The sequence below is a fragment of the Podarcis muralis genome, chromosome 17 (genome assembly GCF_964188315.1).
Source record: "Podarcis muralis chromosome 17, rPodMur119.hap1.1, whole genome shotgun sequence".
Taxonomy (NCBI): domain Eukaryota; kingdom Metazoa; phylum Chordata; class Lepidosauria; order Squamata; family Lacertidae; genus Podarcis; species Podarcis muralis.
The window spans coordinates 9,015,391-9,038,815 of record NC_135671.1 but is presented as its reverse complement, the minus strand read 5'-3'; the positions used below and the strand labels follow the sequence as shown (position 1 = coordinate 9,038,815).

General features: G+C 46.7%; 1 protein-coding gene across 1 annotated transcript; it reads left to right on the top strand.

The window, feature by feature from the left end:
* Positions 1–5,435: 5,435 nt before the first annotated feature.
* Positions 5,436–23,177, top strand: LOC114588025 (putative DBH-like monooxygenase protein 2). Its single transcript, XM_028712943.2, has 13 exons — positions 5,436–5,717; positions 7,291–7,437; positions 8,350–8,511; positions 10,877–10,960; positions 11,720–11,887; positions 13,306–13,408; positions 15,193–15,359; positions 16,366–16,457; positions 17,478–17,574; positions 17,687–17,746; positions 19,244–19,374; positions 20,534–20,648; positions 22,896–23,177. The coding sequence occupies exons 1-13, from the start codon at positions 5,436–5,438 to the stop codon at positions 23,136–23,138; spliced, it is 1,851 nt and encodes a 616-aa protein (XP_028568776.2). The 3' UTR covers positions 23,139–23,177.
* The last annotated feature ends 248 nt before the right edge of the window (positions 23,178–23,425 follow it).

Below are 23,425 nucleotides of genomic sequence, written 5' to 3'. Positions count from 1 at the left end.
TCCCACAAGCCCTTCTTTGGGCCTGCGGTCCAGAACAAGCCAATAATAATAATAATTTATTATTTATACCCCACCCATCTGGCTGAGTTTCCCCAGCCACTCTGGGTGGCTCCCAATCAAATGTTAAAAACAGTACAGCATTAAATATTAAAAACTTCCCTGAACAGGGCTGCCTTCAGATGTCTTTTAAAGATAGGATAGCTGCTTATTACCTTCACATCTGAAGGGAGGGTTTCCACAGGTGGGCGCCACTACCAAGAAGGCCCTCTGTCTGGTTCTCTGTAACCTCACTTCTCGCAATGAGGGAACTGCCAGAAGGCCCTCGGCGCTGGATCTCAGTGTCTGTGCAGAACTATGGAGGTGGAGACGCTCCTTCAGGTATACTGGGCTGAGGCCATTTGGGATTTTAAAGGTCATCACCAACACTTTGAATTGTGCTCGTAAATGCACTGGGAGCCAGTGAAGATCTTTTAGGACCAGTGTTGTTTGCTTCTGGTGGCCACTCCCGGTCATCAGTCTAGCTGCTGCATTCTGGATTTGTTGTAGTTTCTGGGTCACCTTCAAAGGTAGCCCCACATAGAGCTCATTGCAGTAGTCCAAGTGGGAGATAACTAGAGTATGCACCACTCTGGTGAGACAGTCTGCGGGCAGGTAGGGTCTCAGCCTGCATACCAGATGGAGCTTTTAGACAGCTGCCCTGGACACAGAATTGACCTGCGCCTCCATGGACAGCTGTGAGTCCGAAACGACTCCCAAGCTGTGCACCTGCTCCTTCAGGGGCACAGTTACCCCATTCAGGACCAGGGAATCCTCCACACCTGCCCGCCTCCTGTCCCCCCAAAACAGTACTTCTGTCCTGTCAGGCTTCAACCTCAATCTGGTAGCCACCATCCATCCTCCAACCGCCTCCTGGCACTCACACAGGACCTTCACCGCCTTCACTGGTTCTGATTTAAAAGAGAGGTAGAGCTGGGTGTCATCTGCATAGTGATGAACACCCAGCCCCAACCCCCTGATGATCTCTCCCAGCGGCTTCATATATATATTAAACCCACTCCCACAGGCTTTGCAACCCACAGGTTGGGGAAAGCTGGTTTTTAGACCCACCATCTGAGCAGCACATTCATTCTGAAGAGTGCAGCACCTCCTGGTGGACAAACACACCTTCAGCCACCAACTGGCATCTTTCCCAGAGCAAAGGTTTATCAAGTCTGCAAAATGCCTCCTCATTTTAATTGCAGGTTGTGCATTTTTCCTATCTAGCAACTAGGGATGGAGGAGAAATAAAATCCAGTGCACATTTAAAGTGGAAACTTATCAAAATCACACTTTGGGGGCGGGCTGAAATGCAGCTATCGTTATCGAAATTTGCACTTACCTGAATTTTGCAACGCCGCTCCCCAACTTACAAAAATGCATATAGTTGGGGGAGTGCATAAAAAGGAATATATTAAAAGAAAAAACTAACAAAAATGCATTGTATTAGGGAAAGTCGGTTGCAAAAATGTGGACACTCATCAAAAGGTCATATAAGAATGTATTTATTTGGAGACATTTGTGCGAAAATGCTGACGAATTTTCGTGAGGACTTTTTATGTAAATACAAAAATTAGGGAACTGAATTTAAGGTTGGAAAAAAGAAAGACTGAGAGAACTGAAAGGGGCAGGCCTTTCCATCCCTACTAGCGACAATGTTTTCTCTCTACGCCCCACCCCTCATTTATTTGCTTGCTCACTGCCTAATGTAAACTGCTTGGGTTTCTGTGTATTAAGCAGTGTATACATAGTATTACTTCTTCAAGGATCACTGCCTTGCCGTGGCGAAGGGGCTTGAATAACTCAGAGAAGCTATGAGCTATGCCGTGCAGGGCCACCCAAGATGGATAGGTCATAGTGGAGAGTTTTGACCAAACGTGATCCACCTGGAGCAGGAACGGGCAAGCCACTCCCGTATCCCTGCCAAGAAAACTCCGTGGACAAAGACAACAGGCATATGAAAGTTATAGTTTTCCCAATAGTGATGTATGGAAGTGAGAGCTAGACCATAATCGCCGAAGAATGGATGCTTTTGAATTACGGTGCTGGAGGAGACTCTTGAGAGTCCCATGGACTGCAAGAAGATCAAACCTACCCATTCTGAAGGAAATCAGCCCTGAGCCCTCACTGGAAGGACAGACCGTGAAGCTGAGGCTCCAGTACTTTGGCCACCTCATGAGAAGAGAAGACTCCCTGGAAAAGACCCTGATGTTGGGAAAGATGGAGGGCACAAGGAGAAGGGGACGACAGAGGACGAGATGGTTGGACAGTGTTCTCGAAGCTACCAGCATGAGTTTGACCAAACTACGGGAGGCAGTGGAAGACAGGAGTGCCTGGCGTGCTCTGGTCCAGGGGGTCACAAAGAGTCGGACACGACTAAATGACTGAACAACAACACGTAGCATTAATGAATAAGTGCTACCTTGAGACTTTTCATTTATTCTTCATAATGGTATTATGTTACATTATCCCACTTTTCCTCGAATTGCTCAGGGTGGTCAACAAGATCGACTCCCCCCTGACAATTTATGTGATTTAAATTAATGTGATCCAAAAGTACTTAACGCTGGCAGGACTCTGCCTTTGGGTTGTTAAAGTTACGTAAATGCCTGTACTGGACATCTGAATGAAATAGCCAATTCATTTTAGCTTCTGTTCTTTGAGATCCACCAGGGCAACAGGTATTTCAGGAGTGCCTAGGTTGTCTGGCACCCCACCCTCCGGGTTCTGTTCATCCTGTCCTCTGACTGCCCACCTCCCTCGCTATCAGTTCCTGTCACTTTATTCCCTTACACAATGAACTGACTAAAGCAGCTGTCACTCACAACCACTGGCTCCTCCCCATCTGTGTCAGGGCACATGTCACTCTCCCCTTAACGACACGGATTCTCAATGCATCCATTGTCACGCAAGCAGACTTATATTTCGTTGTTTTTCTTCACTCTCCGTTCCGTGCCAGGTCTTAAGTCTTCTACAAGTGCCTTTTTATTATTTATCTCCTTTAATACACCTTAATCTCTCCCTGTTGTCACATAGACATCTTCCTCTTCCTGAAGGCATCTCAAATGCCATTAAAACACCAGAATGGAGACAATGAGCCTTGCTTAAGGTTTCCCTTTCCAAGAACCATGTTATCCTTATCTCTTCTTAAGCCATTACTACCTGTTATTCTTCAGTATTCTGCCTTTCCAACATATCAAAAGCAGCCTCCAAATCAAATGCATGCTTTGCTCTGCGGAATAGCTTTTCTGCACCTGAATTGAGACAAAAGAATAATATGACCAAGAAGGAGAGAATTTGCTGAAGGTTCATGTGTGGTCAGGGAGTATTCCACCTGGTTGCTCAGTACATAGCAAACATTATTCCGCCTTCCATTCTTCTGGTCAATGCATACAAAGGCACTGGGATGAATTGACAACTACTTGAACACATGGCACCATTTTTTCAAATCGAGGTCAGCTCGATATTGTATCACTATTACTTAATGAATTTCATATCTTCAAACATATTAGACTACTTGTATTTAGGAGGCTCCAGTACTTTGGCCACCTCATGAGAAGAGAAGACTTCCTGGAAAAGACCCTGATGTTGGGAAAGATGGAGGGCACAAGGAGAAGGGGACAACAGAGGACGAGATGGTTGGACAGTGTTCTCGAAGCCACCAGCATGAGTTTGACCAAACTGCAGGAGGCAGTGGAAAACAGGAGTGCCTGGCGTGCTCTGGTCCATGGGGTCACGAAGAGTTGGACACGACTAAACAACTAAACAACAACAACATTTAGGAGTTTGTTTTTGGTTCTTTCTCACTCATTTATATTGGCTCTTCCACACTCATGCACATGCAACACACAGGTACACAGTGTGTACCCTTAAATTCGAACATGTCCGCACGCCATAATATTATTTGGTTTTCCTTAGCCCCTCTGAAATAATGAGCAAAGGAAGCTAACATCAAATGTGTTGGTGAAGCTTTCAACTTCACAAAACAGGACAGAATGCCAAATCCATGGACTAGCAAAGTCCTTGAGGGTCTCTCATCTAAGTAAATAAAATCTGAGATGAATGATGTGAGCCAATTGAAATCCTTTCCTAAGACAAAGATTAAGTGTCCTCTTCTCAGTTTTCTCCTTTTCCAGCAGATTAGTATGATCAGCCTATGATGGCTCAGTTAAGAATTAGGCAGTGAACAAGCACACATTCTCCATGCTAGAGACGGGGGGGGGGCAGGGCTGAGGAGGGAGCTTTGATTGCATTATGTAATGAGATCCAATGAAGAAAGAGAAGCACAGGCCATTCACTGCACCAAAGCAATTGGCTATCAAGGGCCAATTTTCCTATCAACTACTATCCAACTACTATTGGTCGCGGGTGGCGCTGTGGGTTAAACCGCAGAGCCTAGGGCTTGCCAATCAGAAGGTCGGCAGTTCAAATCCCCGCGACGGGGTGAGCTCCCGTTGCTCGGTCCCAGCTCCTGCCAACCTAGCAGTTCGAAAGCACCTCAAAGTGCAAGTAGATAAATAGGTACCACTCTGGCGGGAAGGTAAACGGCGTTTCCGTTCGCTGCTCTGGTTCACCAGAAGTGGCTTAGTCATGCTGGCCACATGACCCACAAGCTGTACACCGGCTCCCTCGGCCAATAAAGCGAGATGAGCGCCGCAACCCCAGAGTCGGCCACGACTGGACCTAATGGTCAGGGGTCCCTTTACCTTTACCTTACTATTCAAATCCTGGAAGCTTTGCATCCTTTGGTGGTGCTTCCTGCCCCTCTTCCTTCAGCCAAAGGCAAGAGAATGGCAAGAGAATTTTTCTCCAGTTCATATTATAATTAATATGTATAATACATATATTAATATGTATAATACATGTATTAATATGTATAATACATATATTAATATGTTGTTGTCTTGAGTAACTGTACTGACTATATGTCATAGAGTGAAGATATGCCATGAACAGAACAGTTTCTATGTTTCCAATAGAAAACCTACAAAACAAAGAAAACAGGTATGAGGTCATGATCCTGGATAGCTCAGTTACCTTTGCAGTCACTAGAGCTTTACCCAATCAAATACTTTCAGAAGGTGCTTTATACGTTTTGCACAATGTCCGTGCAAGGAAAAACACACACACACAACCTGCAAAAAGGGGGAAGGGGTAATCACAGCAGCAACAAATATCCATTGGGAAGGGTGCCATAGCATTATGTAAAATGATGCACTTATCCCACCTTCTGAATCTGATACGGAGAATAAAAACCATTGCCCTTCCTCTCTGGCACAGGTCCCAGCAAGTCCCAGCTTTTCATATAAACCGGGTCTCCACAGTATAAGGTGCTAGCTAGCTTGAGGGAGATCTTACTGGGAGAGCGAGAAGAAAGGGTGCTCTCTGCTCCCAAGAGGATGAGCCACCCATGTATGAAAAGTCTGCTGTTCCTCTTGTCCACCTTGTGCCTCTGCTCCAGCCATTCCCCGGTTCCTCCACTGCGGTTCTCGGCGTTCCTCGACCCCACACACCAGATCTACCTGCGGTGGGACCATGAAGACAGTAGCAGCTTGATGACTTTTGAGCTGGAAGCCAAGACAACGGGATGGGTGGCTTTTGGCTTCACTGTTTACGGAGAGATGACCGGGGCAGACTTTGTGATTGGCGGGGTCCTTCCTGACGGCAACGTCTATTTCTCAGTAAGATGAAAATAATATGAGCTGTCGTTTCCTCTTTGCGAGGAGTTTGTATCTGCACATACCGGGGCAGGGAGTGGGAGGCTGCTTTCGATGTGACGGAAGTTACAAATGGATCTAGAGGTGATGATTTCACGGGGCCAAAGAACCTGTGCTTCCAGAGGTATTGTAGGCTCCATTGTGTAGGCCCCCTAACATAACAGACCCATTGAACATCAGTTCAGCTTGCAGATGGGGCCACACTTTGCTGCCCAACTGAAGGTAAAGGGATGGTGTAGCAGTAGAAAATGGAGTGTCCAACAAAAATACAGGAAAAACAGCAGCAACAACAACAACGACAAACATTATAAGCTTCCCAAAACAGTGCTGCCTTCAGATGTCTACGAAAAATCATATAGGTGTTTTAACTCTTTGACATCGGTTGAAAGGACGTTCCACAGAGTGGGTATGACTGCCGAGAAGACCCTCTGCCTTGTCCCCTGTAGTTTCACTTCTTGCAGTGAGGGAACTTCTAGAAGGCCCTCAGAGCTGGACCTCAGTGTCTAGGCTGAATGATTGGGGTGGAGATGCTCCTTCAGGGCTGAGGCCGTTTAGGGCTTTAAAGGTCAGCACCTGTGCTTGAAAACTGGCCCTGAATGTCTGAGCTGCCTCCATTCAACAGCCTTGTGTTTGGGTAATACATATGTCCTATCTGCAGTGGCTTGTTTGTATTGCAGTAAAATGATATACATACATAGATGTTCCAGAGCATGGATATAGAGATTGACTAGCTCTCAGAACAGGGAAGGTTGTCTGTACTGTGTTTCAGATGAGTTTGGTAGGCATTTTTCTTACTTCCATAGCCTCCATATTTTACTCATGGCCCAGTACCCTATGCATTGTCATAAAGTATTGATCTGAAAACGGCCATTTTTCACTATTGCTGCTGCCCTTTCAAATGCCCCTTACTCTGCCATACACAAAGTATTAATTACTGGCTTCAGACAGGCTTTCCTGGATTCCTGTTTTTAGCTCTGTTTTTATCATTGTTTTCCTGCATCTTTTGTACCCTGCTCAGAATTTCTTAAAGTATTCCGTAGTTTAGAAATACTTTTGAAGAAGATACAGTATGCCTCTCAGCTAGGGATGGCAATAAATTGTGCCCCAGAAGAAAAAATGAGATGGATTTGGAATTAGCATGGACATGCAAATTACCGTATTTTTTGCTCTATAAGACACACTTTTTCCCTTCTAAAAAGTAAGGGGAAATATGTGTGCGGCTTATGGAGAGAATGCAGGCTCTGCGGCTATCCCAGAAGCCAGAACAGCAAGAGGAATCGCTGCTTTTGCTGCTTCTGGCTTCTGGGATTCAGAATATATTTTTTTCTTGTTTTCCTCCTCCAAAAACTAGGTGCGTCTTATGGTCTGGTGCGTCTTATAGAGCGAAAAATACGGTAGTGGTCAAAGGCTATCGCCCCAAAAATGTGTTGCTGATGAGGAATTCGAATGCAGGTGTCCCCAGTTGAAATCCACCAGGCCACACTGGCTCTTTTGACTTCCTGTGTTTCCAAAAGTTTGTTCTCCCTGTTTCACTCAGGACTGGCATGGTGTAGATGAAGAAACTGTCTTGGAGGACGAAAGCCAAGACTATGAGCTGCTGTCCTTGACCCAGGATGAGACAACCACAACCATGGCATTCAGGCGATATTTTCGTACCTGCGATGAGCACGACCTGGACATCACGGTAACCAAAGCAGCCATATCCAGCTACAGTTCACATCCAAGTCCAGCGGGCTTTAGAGCGGATCGTGTCCTAGCACTTTTAAAAGTCTCGTTTGCTAAAATGCAAGAGGCTGAAGTGGGTGCTTTGTACTCCCAATAAAATCAGTGGCACTTAAAAAAACCACACAACTAAAATATTCATGCAACGGTACTTAGAGGAAAAAGTTTGTAACGTGAGGTTCGTGGTTGGGTGTGACTCGGGGGAAAAAATATGGAATGATCCCACATCTTCCCCTCTCTGTCCCCCAGGCTGTTCTGGGGGGTGCATAGGGAGGAGAGGAGAGGCAAGCCCTATTGTGCAAGCAGAAGTCTTTTTGCAGAGCTTCCACTGGTGGTGCTGCTTAGACGAATCCCACCAAAAATATAGCAAATGGGAGGATTTTATTTTCTTTCTTTTTTTAAACATCTTTATTGAAAATGCAAAAAGTACAGAATTATATGTGCACTAAATATGGTGAGATGTAAATAAAAGAGTGAAAAGGAGAGAAACAGCACCCTTGGAAAAGGGAAAATAAAAGGGGGATAGGGGAACCCCCAAACTGTATATTTTACAAAGTTGTTATTGTACTTCCCCAGATCTTAACCTATTACAGCATTTGTAAGAATGGATTCTAAATGCCATTGAATTTGTCCATGGCAAGTTTGCATTTATATGCAAGTTGTTCATATGTTGCGAGTTTGTATAAGTCTTCAATCCAATTGTAGAAGGGAGCCGCATTTTTAATTTTTCCAATTCATCAGTATCAGTCTTTTTGCCGTGGTCAGGGTGAGGAGAGTCCACTCAGATTGTCCTTTTGTTCTTTTAGTTGCCAGCTTACCTGCAACAATATGATAATGGAGGGAAGATTTTTCTTTTTAACTTTTCCCTGCACAGGGTGACACACTACGACTGATTACTGGCTATGGTACGGATGACACAATTGACTTCTTCAAAGGGAGAATAATCCACAAATCTCTTTTCTTGATGCTGCTGTCAACTGAAGATGAGTTGCACTCACCCAGTGTCTACAAGGTGTATGACCTGAAACTCAACGATGTGAGTAGTACCTCCCTAGCTGCCTTACAGCAAAGTGCATGGATCTTGTTGGATATTTCCATTCAGCACCATAAAGTCTCAGTGTTTCCCATTAAGACAGATTTCATTCATTTATTCAAACTAGTGATCGTGTTATTGACATCGTGTTATTTTTCACTGTTTGCTTTTCAGCGTACGTATTATTGCAGCTTGAAGTAAAAATACAAATTTGCAAATCACTTAGACAAATAATAACATTGTATTGCAAATAAATATATTGACATTGGTTTCTTCCACGCTATTAAACTCATTTTAACCATTTCAGAAGAGTGGCTGATTGTACCCAGCAAAGCTCCTTCCTTCACTGTTCAAATCACCCTCTGCAACATTTTTTCTTTCTTTTCTCGCGCTGTTCCTTTTTGCTTAAATCAAGGAAAATTCAGTTGCTCAACTTTAAGAGAGTTAGGCACCTAGAGCCTTCTTAGCACTAAACGTTGTCCAACAACATTAAACATATTTGCAAAACTTTTAAAAAAATTAAACTGATGAGTAAACTTTTTCTGTAGCAGCAATTTCCCCAAAGCATTTCTGGCACGGTAACATTTTTAACCTAAATGTGTGAGTTAGAAAACCTCCTGGTTTTATAGTGGAACAGTTTCTGAGGATGTGCTGCTAAACCTTAACATTAAACATACAGAAAACAGAACACCAGAACAGAGAGAGAGAAAGAGAAAGAGAGAAAAGGAGAACAATATCCATTCAGCAGATTTTCCCGGACATTTCCCAGACGCATGGCAGCCCTATACTCATCTAATACTCATCTGTTGTTGTTTAGTCGTTCAGTCGTGTCCGACCCTTCGTGACACCATGGACCAGAGCACACCAGGCACTCCTGTCTTCCACTGCCTCCCGCAGTTTGGTCAATCTCATGCTGGTAGCTTCGAGAACACTGTCCAACCATCTCGTCCTCTGTCGTCCCCTTCTCCTTGTGCCCTCCATCTTTCCCAACATCAGGGTCTTTTCCAGGGAGTCTTCTCTTCTCATGAGGTGGCCAAAGTATTGGAGCCTCAGCTTCACGATCTGTCCTTCCAGTGAGCACTCAGGGCTGATTTCCTTAAGAATGGATGCATTTGATCTTCTTGCAGTCCATGGGACTCTCAAGAGTCTCCTCCAGCACCATAATTCAAAAGCATCCATTCTTTGGCGATCAGCCTTCTTTATGTCCAGCTCTCACTTCCATACATCACTACTGGGAAAATCTGAGTATTACAACCATTGAATACAACCCAATGTAATTAACAATTCTGGTGGGTGGTGAGACTGATCTACCACTGACCCAGAAGATGAGCATTGTTGCATCCTGCTAGTACAGTGGATTCAAGAATACAGTGGTACCTCAGGTTACAGACGCTTCAGGTTACAGACTCCGCTAACCCAGAAATAGTACCTAGGGTTAAGAACTTTGCTTCAGGATGAGAACAGAAATCGTGCGGTGGCATGGTGGCAGCGGAGGCCCCATTAGCTAAAGTGGTACCTCAGGTTAAGAACAGTTTCAGGTTAAGAACGGACCTCCGGAATGAATTAAGTTCTTAACCCGAGGTACCACTGTAGTCATTTGCTCAAAGGAAATCAGGTATTCTCATGATCAAACTCTTAATGGCAGGATACCATAGTAGGATGTCAGCAACATACAAGCACTCTTCAAACCTGAGCTTCCTTTTTAATTTAAAAACTGGTGTACTCATGTACCCGAGCATTATGGATATGCAAGAATTTGTCTCTCTGTGTTGGACAATATTGCTATCCTCCTGTCCAGTATGGTGGTCCTCGCCTTTCTTCAAAAAGGATGATGCCAAGTACCCAGCCTGCCATCTCTTCAGTCACAACCTCCAATCTGCTGCCCAAGGCAAATTGAGTTATCTTACCTCATGTTAAGGGACGCAGGTGGCGCTGTGGGTTAAACCACAGATCCTAGGACTTGCCGATCAGAAGGTCGGTGGTTCGAATCCCCACAACGGGGTGAGCTCCCGTTGCTCGGTCCCTGCTCCTGCCAACCTAGCAGTTCGAAAGCACATCAAAGTGTAAGTAGATAAATAGGTACCGCTCCAGCGGGAAGGTAAACAGCGTTTCCGTGAGCTGCTCTGGTTCGCCAGAAGCGGATTAGTCATGCTGGCCACATGACCCGGAAGCTGTACGCTGGCTTCCTTGGCCAATAAAGTGAGATGAGCGCCGCAACCCCAGAGTCGGTCACGACTGGACCTAATGGTCAGGGGTCCCTTTACCTTTACCTCATGTAAGGGCCAGCTTCTGCTTTTTTGTTGTCATAGAAAATTCCAGGAGCTGGCAACCCTACAATGCTCAGCGTTGTTTTGACTTTGTTTTGCAGTTCCCTATCCCAGAGGATGACACCACCTATGCCTGCACTTTCATACCGTTGCCAATAGTCAAGGAAAAACATCACATCTACAAGGTAACTGTGGGAAAGAAGCATAGAAAGGTTTCAGCTGAAGACCTCACTGTAAGCCGTTTTTTAGGAGGAGAAAATGATGGTTTTGGGTGATGGTGGAGGGGGTGTCACATCAACACTGACAAACGATGCACTCCATCCAATGGAGGGGGAGGAATTTAAATTCGCTTGAAAATTCCCCCAGGGACCACTCAATAAACTTTTGCTGTTGTTTGATAACTCCAATGCACATACGTAATTCATATTTTATTAACATTTCTTCTTCTTCAGCACTGGGATCACAGACTCCCACCCCCTGCCCACAAGTGCCCCTGTTTTCCAGGGACAGTCCTGGATTAAAAAGGTAAAAGGTGGCGCTGTGGTCTAAACCACTGAGCCTCTTGGACTTGCTGATCAGAAGTTCGGCAGTTCGAATCCCCACTATGGAGTGAGTGCCCGTTGCTCTGCCCCAGCTCCTGCCAACCTAGCAGTTTGAAAGCACACCAGTACAAGTAGATAAACAGGTACCACTGCAGCAGGAAAGTAAATGGTTTTCCTGTGCGCTCTGGTTTCCGTCACAGTGTTCCGTTGCACCAGAAGGGGTTTAGTCATGCTGGCCACATGACCCGGAAAGTTGTCTGTGGGCAAATGCCGGCTCCTTTGGCCTGAAAGCGAGATGAGCACCGCAACCCCATAGTCACCTTTACCTTTTACCCTGGATTTACAGAAGCCATCCCGGTTAATGAAGTAATCACTGTTTTTCCTTCTTTCTTCTGTCTACAGTTTGAGGCCATGATCACACCTCGAAACGAAACCATGGTGCACCACATCCTGGTTTATGCGTGCGGCAATGCCAGCGTGCTGCCGACTGGGGTCAGCGACTGCTACGGAGCTGATCCGGATTTTGCCCTGTGCTCCCAGATAGTCGTGGGCTGGGCTGTAGGAGGAGGGGTGAGTATGTGGGAACTTCCCAGGCCATGAGAACTGCTTTTTCACCTGTGGTCAAACTACTGCAGTGAAGTTCAAAACTGATCTCTGAGGGAGTTTTGGTGCTGTGATTTCTTTTTTTTAACCGGGTCCCAAGGTTTCACTCTTTCTGGGTTCATTTTCCCAGGGCTAAATACTCCTGAGCATGTGCCACTGAAGTGAATGGGAAGCTCAGCAAAGGTGTCTGGTCCAATCTAGATACTGGGCTGGGGTTTGTAGCTTTCTGAATAAAGGGCCTTCCTAAAAACAGGGACGCGGGTGGCACTGTGGGTAAAACCACAGTGCCTAGGACTTGCCGATCGCATGGTCGGCGGTTTGAATCCCTGCAGCGGGGTGAGCTCCCGTCTTTCGGTCCCAGCTCCTGCCCACCTAGCAGTTCGAAAGCACCCCTAAGTGCAAGTAGATAAATAGGTACCACTTTATAGTGGGAAGGTAAATGGCGTTTCCGTGTGCTGCGCTGGTGCTGGCTCGCCAGAGCAGCTTCGTCACGCTGGCCACGTGACCCGGAAGTGTCTCCGGACAGCGCTGGCCCCCGGCCTCTTAAGTGAGATGGGCGCACAACCCTAGAGTCGGACACGACTGGCCCGTACGGGCAGGGGTACCTTTACCTTTAAAAACTTTCAGCTCCCTTAACAAGCTACCATTCACTGGTGCCATATGACTATTTTAAATATTTGGTCTAGAAGATGTGATCACTATTGATCCCTGCCAGAGGTTTTACGGCCTTATGTGTCTACCCAACAGCAAGTCCCATTGAATTAAATGAGACTTACAGACCCTCCAAGTATCCCTATTTTCCAGGGACAGTCCTGGATTTATAGAAGCCTTCCCGGTTTCTGATCTGATTCCAGAATGTCCCACTTTTCCTTAGGGACCTATCTTCATCAGAGAAACGTTGGAGGGTATGGAGTTATGTGACCCCCCCCCCCCAAGCCAAGGAGATAAGTAAACTTTAGAAGACATATGAAGGCAGTCCTGTATAGGGAAGGTTTTCCCCCGTAAGGTTTAATTGATGTTTAATGTTTTATTATGTTTTTATATACGGTATATTGGAAGCCATCCAAAGTGGCTGGGGCAACCCAGTCAGATGGATGAGGTATTATTGTTATTATTATTGTTATTATTATTATTATTAGTAGTAGTAGTAGTATTAAGGTAGTAGTAGTAGTAGTAAATAGGACACCCCTATTTTCTTTGGAGAAATGTTGGAAGGTATGGACTTACTCACAGGTAAATGGGTTTAGGACTGCTGCCTCACTGAATTTGTAATATTACTGACTTCTGTGCAACAAAGCTCAGAAGCCAAGAGAACAGGGGACGCAACAATCAACTGATCATTTTTTAATAGCTGTCTTTCTTCTCCCCCACCACCACCCAACTAGAGCTACATGTTCCCAGATGAAACTGGAATCTCCTTAGGTACACCAATTGATCCCCAGTGGATCCGGTTAGAAGTCCACTACAGCAATTTTAATGGAATTCCGGGTGAGTAAAGCACACATATTGATTGCGTAAGAGGAAGGTGATGTGTTGATGAGGAGCAGGGGACACGGCCAGAGCATGGGGAGAGAAATTGGGTATGCTTTACTGGGGGGGGGGGGGGAACTAAGGGACTACAGCATAGGCTTCTGGCCTATTTCCAGGAGGGGGGAAATTGAGGCTAAATTGTAGGTGATGCATGAGGATGTTTATGAAACTTATCTGTGGATCTCAGGGGCGGGAAAACTTGTACCGAAAGCTCCAGGAGTTGTAGTTTGACAGATATGTGCCTCTCTCAAGAACTACATGTCTCAGGGTTCCTTAATTCCTGCTGGTGTTTCATTTGCAGAGGAAAGGAGAGCCAGTGGGAGGAGTATGGCAGTCCTAGACATACAAAGAGTGATGGACACAGGAAGGCCAGCTTCTGCATTTGGAGGGCTTTTTTTTTTTTTTTTTTTTTTGGTCTTACTGGATTAGAAGTGCCTGTGGAGAAATGTTAGGGCTTCTGCTATTGAGCACCAGGAGACCTGGACAATGGGAGATGTTGGTGTTGGGGACTGTGGCTAGCGGAAGCACTGATACAGTCGTATCTTGGATCCCAAACGCCCTGGAACTTGGACGTTTTGGCTCCCGAATGTCACAAACCCAGAAGTGATTGTTCCGGTTAGAGAACGTTCTTTTGGAACCTGAACATCCGACAGGGCTTCTGTAGCTTCTGATTGGCTGTAGGAGCTTCTTGCAGCCAATCAGAAGCTGCAGTTTGGTTTTTGACCATTTTGAAAGTCGAACGGATTCTGCTCGACTTCCAAGATACAACTGTACTTAGAAAACGCTTCTGGAGTTATCTGAATGGTGCTTCTATAAATATTCATATTTCTTCACGTCCTTTAGTAAATATTTATCACTATGAGGAACTTTGCAGGATAGTGGTGAGGTAGGCCCCATGTGTCACACTGGTAAGACTTGGGGGTCCATCTACGCCAGCAATGTTTACCAGTCAGATGCCTCTGGAAGTTTGCAAGTTGATGTCCTGTTTGTCTGTTTGTTGTTGAATGTACAAGTAAGGAAAAGGTAAATGGACCCCTGACCATTATGTCCAGTCGTGGCTGACTCTGGGGTTGCAGCACTCATCTCGCTTTATTGGCCAAGGGAGCCGGCATACAGCTTCTGGGTCATGTGGCCAGCATGACTAAGCCGCTTCTGGTGAACCAGAGCGGCGCACGGAAACGCCGTTTACCTTCCCGCTGGAGCGGTACCTATTTATCTACTTGCACTTTGATGTGCTTTCGAACTGCTAGGTGGGCAGGAGCAGGGACCAAGCAGGGCGCTCACCCCGTCGTGGGGATTCGAACCGCCGACCTTCTGATCAGCAAGTCCTAGGCTCTGTGGTTTAACCCACAGCGCCACTCGCATCCCTTTTGAATGTACAAGTAGATGTATACTATCTTGATTATCGGAAGCCCCCCAAATTTTCACTCACGTGGTAAAGTGGCCTCTCACCACGGGCTTATCCACTCTTCTGTTTGCCCCACCGCTTTCCCCTGGGAAAACCAGTGGTTTAGCGCTAAATCAGAGCAAACAGCAATTGAGTTCTCCACAGAGCAGGATTTCTGGGGGAAAGCAGCAGGGCAACGGCAAAACCGCTCAGACCCATGTCTAGAAAGCAGAAAACAGTTTGGACTCACGATTTTCTAGGCATGGAACAAGGTGAAGTGTGAACAAACCATATTTCCAGTTGCACGGAAACTTATACAGAACCAGTTGCTCACCTGCGGGTTTTCTTTCCTAAGGCTTGATTGACAACTCAGGGATACGACTCTATTATACTACGGAGCTGCGTCCTTATGACATGGGGGTTCTGCAGACAGGATTCTTCACATTTCCAATCCATTTCCTGCCCCCTGGAGCCGAGTCCTTCATGTCCTATGGTGTCTGCAATACCAGTCAATTTGATGATGTAAGTCCCGGAGTATTCCACAGCCCTTCCCCCTCCCCAGTTCAGTAATGAATGCTAGCACTGAGCGTTGATACTTCATATTCAAAGACATGCTCTTATTGCATTCTATATAAAAGCTCTAACAAAGAGCAGCTCAGGGTTAAGGTCAGACTCCCCGTTCCATGGGAGACACATGCACATTTCCCCAGCAGAAAGCAGCCATGGGGGCTAACGGGCTGAGCAGGGGAACCGCAGGGAACGGGGCTGCCCTAGCAGTAGGGATGGAGACAGGGCTCAGCCTCCAGCTGTAAAAATGTCTTGCAGTGGCAACTGCAGGCGAGAAGTGCTTGTTCCTCACTGTGGAGAGAAATTGAAGCTAGGCCAAATTCTTGAGCTTTTTGTGTGGGCTTGCCAGTGTTGTTCTCCAGGCCTTGCTCCTGCATCTTTTACGTTTCAGAGGAGGGAGGGAAGGAAAGAGGGGCATTCATGGCATCCCATAGTGCCACGGCACACTGGTAGAAAACCACTGCTGTAGCTAATAAGCAGCAAATTGCCAGCGTGGCTGTTCTGGTGCTGAAATTTGGCTGCCAGAACATTCCATAGATGCCTGATGATTTCCTGAGATGTTTGCCAGGGCAAGTGTTCAAAGCATAGTGGCCAGATCAGCGACAGAGGAAGCTGTTCTGGAGCCTGGGGGTGGGGCGAGCTGCCCATAGGGACGGGGCACATTGCAGGGCCTCCGGGGTCTGCCTGCCTCCTCCCACTCAGCCGCCCTACAGCTGGGGGGGAGGTAGAGGGCAGACCGTTTGGGCAGTGGGGAGCCTGCGTGCGCCCAAGCCACCCGTCTCTCCCAGGAGAGAAGCGTGTCTCAGGTGCGCTGCAGGCGCCGCGGTGAGTGCCGCCCGGCATTTTGTCACCCCCTTCAGTGGTGACACCAAAGGTTGCCCATACCCCCCGGACCCCCTCTTCCTCTGCCCCTGGGCCAGATGCCATTCATGGGCCTTTTCCTCCTGTTTTTGGATTGCAGATGAATGGCGTTCCAGTGCCGGATATGCATGTCTTTGGTTACTTGCTGCATACCCACTTGGCTGGGTTGGGAGTGAGAGGAGTCCAGTACCGGTAAGAAAAGCCAGTGTCTATGTGGGCCACACTAGTTTTTTGGTGTGTGTTTTTTTTACTTCTATTAATTTGTTTTTATTTAAAACATTTGTTTGTGATACAAAACAGACAAATAAGCAAGGAACGGTACATATATTGTCTCCACTTTCCGTTCATAGCCTTTTTCACAGTTGGTTTACATTCGGTGTGAGACACTATTGCCCTAGAGGCCTAGACATTGCGGGGAAAAGAGGTATAGCATGGATCACTCCCCGTTTTCAAATGAAAGCACCCCCATTATTCTGCAACAAGTGGAGGCCTGTGTACTCATGGTGTGTAAAGGTAAAGGACCCCTGGACAGTTAAGTCCAGTCAAAGGCATTTGTCCACAGACAGCTTTCTGGGTCATGTGGCCAGCATGACTAAACCATTTCTGGCGCAACAGGACACCATGACAGAAACCAGAGTGCACGGAAACGGCGTTTACCTTCCCGCCGCAGTGGTACCTATTTATCTACTTGCACTGGCATGCTTTCAAACTGCTGGGTGGGCAGCAGTGGCGTAGCGTGGGGGGTGCAGGGGGACCGGCCGCACCGGGCGCAACATCTGGGGTTAGGGCAAATCCACAGGTTAGGGGGCGCAAATCCACGGGTTAGGGGGCGCAAATTACTTGCCTTGGCCCGGGTGCTGACAACCCACGCTACGCCACTGGTTGGCAGGAGCTGGGATAGAGCAACAGGAGCTCACCCCATTGCAGGGATTTGAACTGCTGACCTTCTGACTGGCAAGCCCAAGAGGCTCAGTGTGTAACAGGTGGGGGACAGGAACACAGACAGAAAACTCAGTTCACTGTTCATACTGAAGACTGAAACGCAACCAACAGATGTCATTTCACTTAGTAATATTAGCTCTTAGAATTGTTTGTCAGGAAGGCATTAGATCAGATCCTGGTTGCATCCCAGTTACAGTTTTCTCTCAGCGGCATCTCAAGTTTGCCTGTCTCTTCTGTTTCTTTGTCTCCACATCCCCACCCCACTCCCAGGAATGGAGAGCAGCTGACAGTCATTTGTGAAGACAACAAGTATGATTTCAATCTCCAGGAGACCAGAGCCATGAAGGAGGAGGTCATTTTCAAATCAGTACGTCATCCCAGTGTTTCCCTTTGGGCCACGGTTTGGTGGTAAGAAGCCACTTTCAGCAGCGACCCTCTGCTGCTATAGGTTTGACCCCGTGTCCTCTTGTGTTTTACAGGGAGATGAGTTCCTGGTGGAATGTCACTATCAAACCAAAGACCGGACAGGGCTGACCTTCGTAAGTCCTTGACTGAAAACCACCTAAGCCAGGGGTCAGCAAACTTTTCAGCAGGGGGACAGTCCACTGTCCCTCAGACCTTGTGGGGGGCCAGACTATATTTTTTTGGAGGGGAGAATGAACAGATTCCTATGCCCCACAAATAACCCAGATATGCATTTTAAATAAAAGGACACATTCTACTCATGTAAAAACACACTGATTCCCAGACCGTCCGCAGGCCGGATTTAGAAGGTGATTGGGCCAGATCCGGCCCCCAGGCCTTAGTTTGCCTACCCATGACCTAAGCATTAGGGGGAAGGTGGTTCCGGGAAAGGGCAACTTTTGCTAAATCCAATCTCGCTGTCCCCAGAATATCCAAATATTTTAGTAACATCTTGCAGGGCCACCTAAGGTTTTCGGGTGTGGTGGAAGGAGGGGAAAACACAGGCCAGTATCAGGGGAGTTGGCGGGGTGAGATATGGGGCAGAGTCCGCAGAACAAGAGGTGAGATGTGGATTTATGAACATGATATCGCGGGTCGGGAGTCCCACAAGTCTCTTACTGACTCCCACCTGCCAGGGAATTGACCCAGTTCCTGCTCTGCAAAGGCACAGGACTGTAGTGCCTGTCTCTGCTATTCTTCCTGCACAGCACTGTCCTGACTCTGGCTGTGCTGATACCTGGAGCCAGCAAAAGATGATGTTGTGCTGCGGCCAAAACCCTCTCTCTCTCTCATTTTACAATTGTTAAATTGGTTTTTTCAGTTTACATTTCTATTCAAATCATAATCATACACATAAAGAATTCCCTGAAACCTTGGACTTCCCTCTGCCTCTCCGTGGATTCCATTGACATTCCTTTTTCAACTGCATCTTATAAGATTCGCCATTTTCTTAAAATTCCCTAATTCCCCATAGTTCTTGTTACATTACAAGTGTTGTTACAGTCCTGCCAAAGTTTTTAGTTGTTTTCAGTGTTCTCTGAGATAACTTATAAATTTTCCCCATTCCTTAGTAAAATTTCCATCTTCTTGATTTTTGATCTTCCTGGTTGTATTTGCCATTTTGGCGTAATCCATCATCTTCATCTCTGGCCGGCACTTTGTCTTCTTTCTATCTCTGGGCCAAAAGTATCCACGCTGCTGTCGTCACGTGCATAAATAGTCTTTCCTGCTCCTTTGTTATACAGTGGTACCTCGGGTTACATATGCTTCAGGTTACATACGCTTCAGGTTACAGACTCTGCTAACCCAGAAATAGTGCTTCAGGTTAAGAACTTTGCTTCAGGATGAGAACAGAAATTGTGCTCCGGCGGCGCGCCAGCAGCAGGAGGCCTCATTAGCTAAAGTGGTGCTTCAGGTTAAGAACAGTTTCAGGTTAAGAACAGACCTCCGGAACAAATTAAGTACTTAACCCGAGGTACCACTGTATCTGCACCTAAAATTCCTAATAGAAAAGCTTCTGGTTTTTCAAAACTCTTGCATCTTAAATGAATTTGGCCTTTGTTTTCCCTCAGGGCGGACCAAGTACTCTGAACGAAATGTGTCTGGCCTTCCTCTTCTACTATCCTCGAAACAACATCTCCAGCTGCATGGGATACCCAGACATTCAACAGGTGGCCCATAAGTTGGGCCAAGAGGCAGCAGAGTGAGTGTTTCTGAGAAGGCGCCTGAATGCCACGGCAGGACGCAGTCAGCATCCGATCCGCAATCGTGTCGCAGGACAGAGGCAGGCAGACCGTTCTAAGGCAGCGGTTGCCAATCCATGGTTTTTTGTGGGGGCTAAACAGGCCTCCTTAAGTGGATTTTTCGGGGGGATGCATGCAATCCAATCCATTTTGGCAGCGGTGTCCAAAAAGTAAAAAAAATAGGGCACAGCCCCCCACCACCCTGATAGGGATTTATACTTGTTTTATTTATTGAATTTATATACCGCCCTATACTCAGGGCGGTTCACAGAAAAGATCACAGTATATAAAATCAAAATAAGAACAATAACCCAATAATACACACACACACCAAAATAGCCACATTTTGAAAGGGTATGGGATGTCAATAAGGTCAACCTGGTTAAAAAGGAATGTTTTTGCCTGCTGCCTAAAGGTGTATAATGAAGGCGCCAGGCGAGGTTCCCTGGGGAGAGCATTCCACAGGCAGGGAGCCACCACAGAGAAGGCCCGTTCTCATGTTGCCACCCTCCAGACCTCTCAAGGAGGAGGCACACGAAGGAGGGCCTCAGAAGATGATCTCAGGGTTTGGGTAGGTTCATATGGAAAGAGGCGGTCCTTGGGGTATTGCGGTTCTGAGACGTTTAAGGCTTTATAGGTCAAAACCACCACTTTGAATTGGGTCCACCCTCATTCATCAGATCTAGCATGTGATGGTGTGGGGAACGGGTGGTAATCTCCCTCATCAGCTGATCCACAGAGTTCGGGGTGGCTGTGTGCCCCTGGGTGTGACTGACTTGAGAAGGCGACTGTGTAGATTATCCACACTCAATACAAGCATGAGCCCCCTGGAGGGTTGCCTGGGGTAATTTGGGTCATTGTCAGGCCAAAAAAAAAGGTTAGCCACTCATCCCTGTCCTGAAGTGTGATGGAAGAAGTTTGAGCCACCCTTTGGTTGCCTTCCCGGGTAGAGAATGTGTGTTTAAAGCTCAAATCACAGTCATCCTCCTTCGGAAGGCCCATAGGTCTTCATCCTTCCAAGGTCAGCCTCTCTTTCCATGCTGCCAACTTCCTATGGCACAGCCCCTGTGAAGCATTAATCTTCTTTTCCTGTGTTCCTCCTCCATTTCTCCCCTCCAGTGCAATGGAAGGAATGATGGCTATAAACTTGGTGGAATGGGACCAAGAGACCATCAAGGAAGCAGAGAAGGCTTGCAAGGAGGCCAGTCAGATTGTGGTCATCAAAACAATTGATGTAAGCAAGGTTTCTGGGGCATTTTTTGGTATTTGGTGTTAACATCAGCTGGAAAAATCACAAAGGGGGTCCAAAATTTCTCTGGTTTCCTTGCAGTTCCCTCCTTTGGCCAGGGCTTGATGGTGGCAGCATAGGCTGACTCTCTGTCTCACACCCTTCTGCTCCTAGGATCAGGTCCTGTTCTTGGTTCATTCAAGTCCCGAGTCTGACACCGACCCATAAAGAACAAATGACACATTATGTTGGTGAAGGAGCTGTGTCTTTAAGTGTGGGGTGAGGTGGGATTAAAGGAATGGCTAATGCAAGAGGGCTTGATCCAGATCAGGACCCTACACTGGGGGAAATAGAGGTGGTTTAACCAATGGTCCCCTCACAACTGCAATTTCCACAGGGGGGAAAGCTCCTGATGAAGTAAATGAGAAGTTTTTCCAAGGCAAACTCCAGACACAGGCCCCGTGTAATATTTAGAATCACAGAGCATAGGGCTTGCCGATCAGAAGGTTGGCAGTTTGAATCCCCGTGACGGGGTGAGCTCCCATTGCTCGGTCCCTGCTCCTGCCAACCTAGCAGTTTGAAATCACATCAAAGTGTAAGTAGATAAATAGGTACCACTCCGGTGGGAAGGTAAATGGCGTTTCCGTGCGCTGCTCTGGTTCGCCAGAAGCGGCTTAGTCCTGCTGGCCACATGACCCGGAAGCTGTACGCCAGCTCCCTCGGCCAATAAAGTGAGATGAGCGCCGCAACCCCAGAGTCGGCCACAACTGGACCTAACAGTCAGGGGGTCCCTTTACCTTTACCTTTTAAAGGCTTAAAGCTCCCCTACCCTCACACAAGAGCGCAAATCAAAATCTTTGGGAGGTGTCCAGCAGTGCATGAGTGGAGCTCCACTCACACAGTGGGACTTGCTTTTCCTCTCTCACCCACCCATCCTCCCCAAATCTGCTCCATAGGGTGCCCCAACCCTCCCAAGCTGATTTTTAGGGTGGGTCGCTGGCTGGAGGGTCCAAGAACCTCAGTGTTGTTCAGTTGTTGCTACAACTGCACAGCCTTACCTAAAAGTACCGTATTTTTTGCTCTATAAGACTCACTTTTTCCCTCCTAAAAAGTAAGGGGAAATGTGTGTGCATCTTATGGAGTGAATGCAGGCTGCGCAGCTATCCCAGAAGCCAGAACAGCAAGAGGGATTGCTGCTTTCACTGCACAGCGATCCCTCTTGCTGTTCTGGCTTCTGAGATTCAGAATATTTTTTTCCTGTTTTCCTCCTCCAAAAACTAGGTGCCTCTTGTGGTCTGGTGTGTCTTATAGAGTGAAAAATACGGTAGATTTGTGGTGGGTGGGAGAACAGAACTGTGAAATGGTCCCTGGAGCTTGTTCCTTTAACAGCTCATTTTTCAACCTACCATAGAATCATAGAATTGTAGAGCTGGAATTTCAGCTAACGCATCCATGACCAACCTCTGCTTCCACCCCACCCCCCGCCCAAATATCTTTTATTAGGCATAGCAAACCACACATTATCAAATAGACACCGTATACAAATTGTGCAAAATACAAAATCAACGTAACAAGGTTTGTCCCAGTCAGATCTTTAACTCCGAAGAAAATCAATTTGCATAAATAATACAATACAACCACAAAATCTCTTTATAATGGCCCAGTCTTTCTACATGGACAGCACTCAGAAGTTCAGCCACTATTAAAGTAATTTGATCATTACTGTACGAAAGCAGGTCCTGAACCGGTGGTGGCAAAGAAATCAGCCTGTTGAGTTGTAAGGCCTCTAATAATTATCTTCTGGCATAAATGCCAAAATCACAAGAAAAGAAAATATGCTCCAAAGTATCAGGTTCCTGTTTACTACATTTGCAGAGACGCTCTGATTCTGGGAGAGCGTCTCACTATCCTCTCACTATCATTGAGGGAAACATATTAAATCTGGGTAACATAAACACCCTGCACAATTCATGATTCTTCAGATTTGTCATGTATCCCTTTTGAAAATCTCTACACAAAGGGAGATTTAAATAGAGAGGAGAACAAGTGCTGTGCTTTGCAACCTCAAGTCAACCTCTGCTTAAAAACTTCCAAGCAAGGAGATTCCACCACCTCCCAAGAAAGACTATCCCTCATCATTTTCCATTTCAAACTATGTCTTATCTCTCCAAGGGAGAAGTAGTACCAACCGCACAACTACAGCAAAAAAATAGGTGTAGATCCTTAAAGTTTTCTTTCTTTCTTGACCTCCAGGAGGTGGTGAGAAATGAGACTGGCTTTGTCCGAGACATTGTTGACCTTGAACCAGAGCCCTGCAAGGACATTTCCAGATCCCCGCCTGCACCTCCGCTAGAAAGGAAAGCCAAGCACCAGGCAACTCCTCCCACGGTGACCTCCAAGGCTCTCAGCCCAACGGGCAACCTTCCTTTTGCTGGCCTGCTCTCCATCCCTCTGGCTTTCGCTTGGCTTCTTGCCCCTTCTCAGAGCAGACTCTGAACGTCCGTTGCCAATGAGTAGTTACTGGCTGTCATTCACGTGCTAAAGCCTTCTCAAGCTGCTCTTACCCTAGTTCTTTTCTTAAATCTCAGTGGGCGCCTGTCCCCGGACAAACCTTTGGTACTGTGTGAATGAAGTTCAAAGCTGGAGCAAGTCACTCAGGGCTGGAGAGAAACCCAAACAGGTCGTCTTGAATTTCAAGATGGCCAATTCTGGGTGCTGGTGGTGGTTGTTTTTAAATCACTTTGAATGCACACTAACCTGCTAACAGGAACAGCGCATACCTC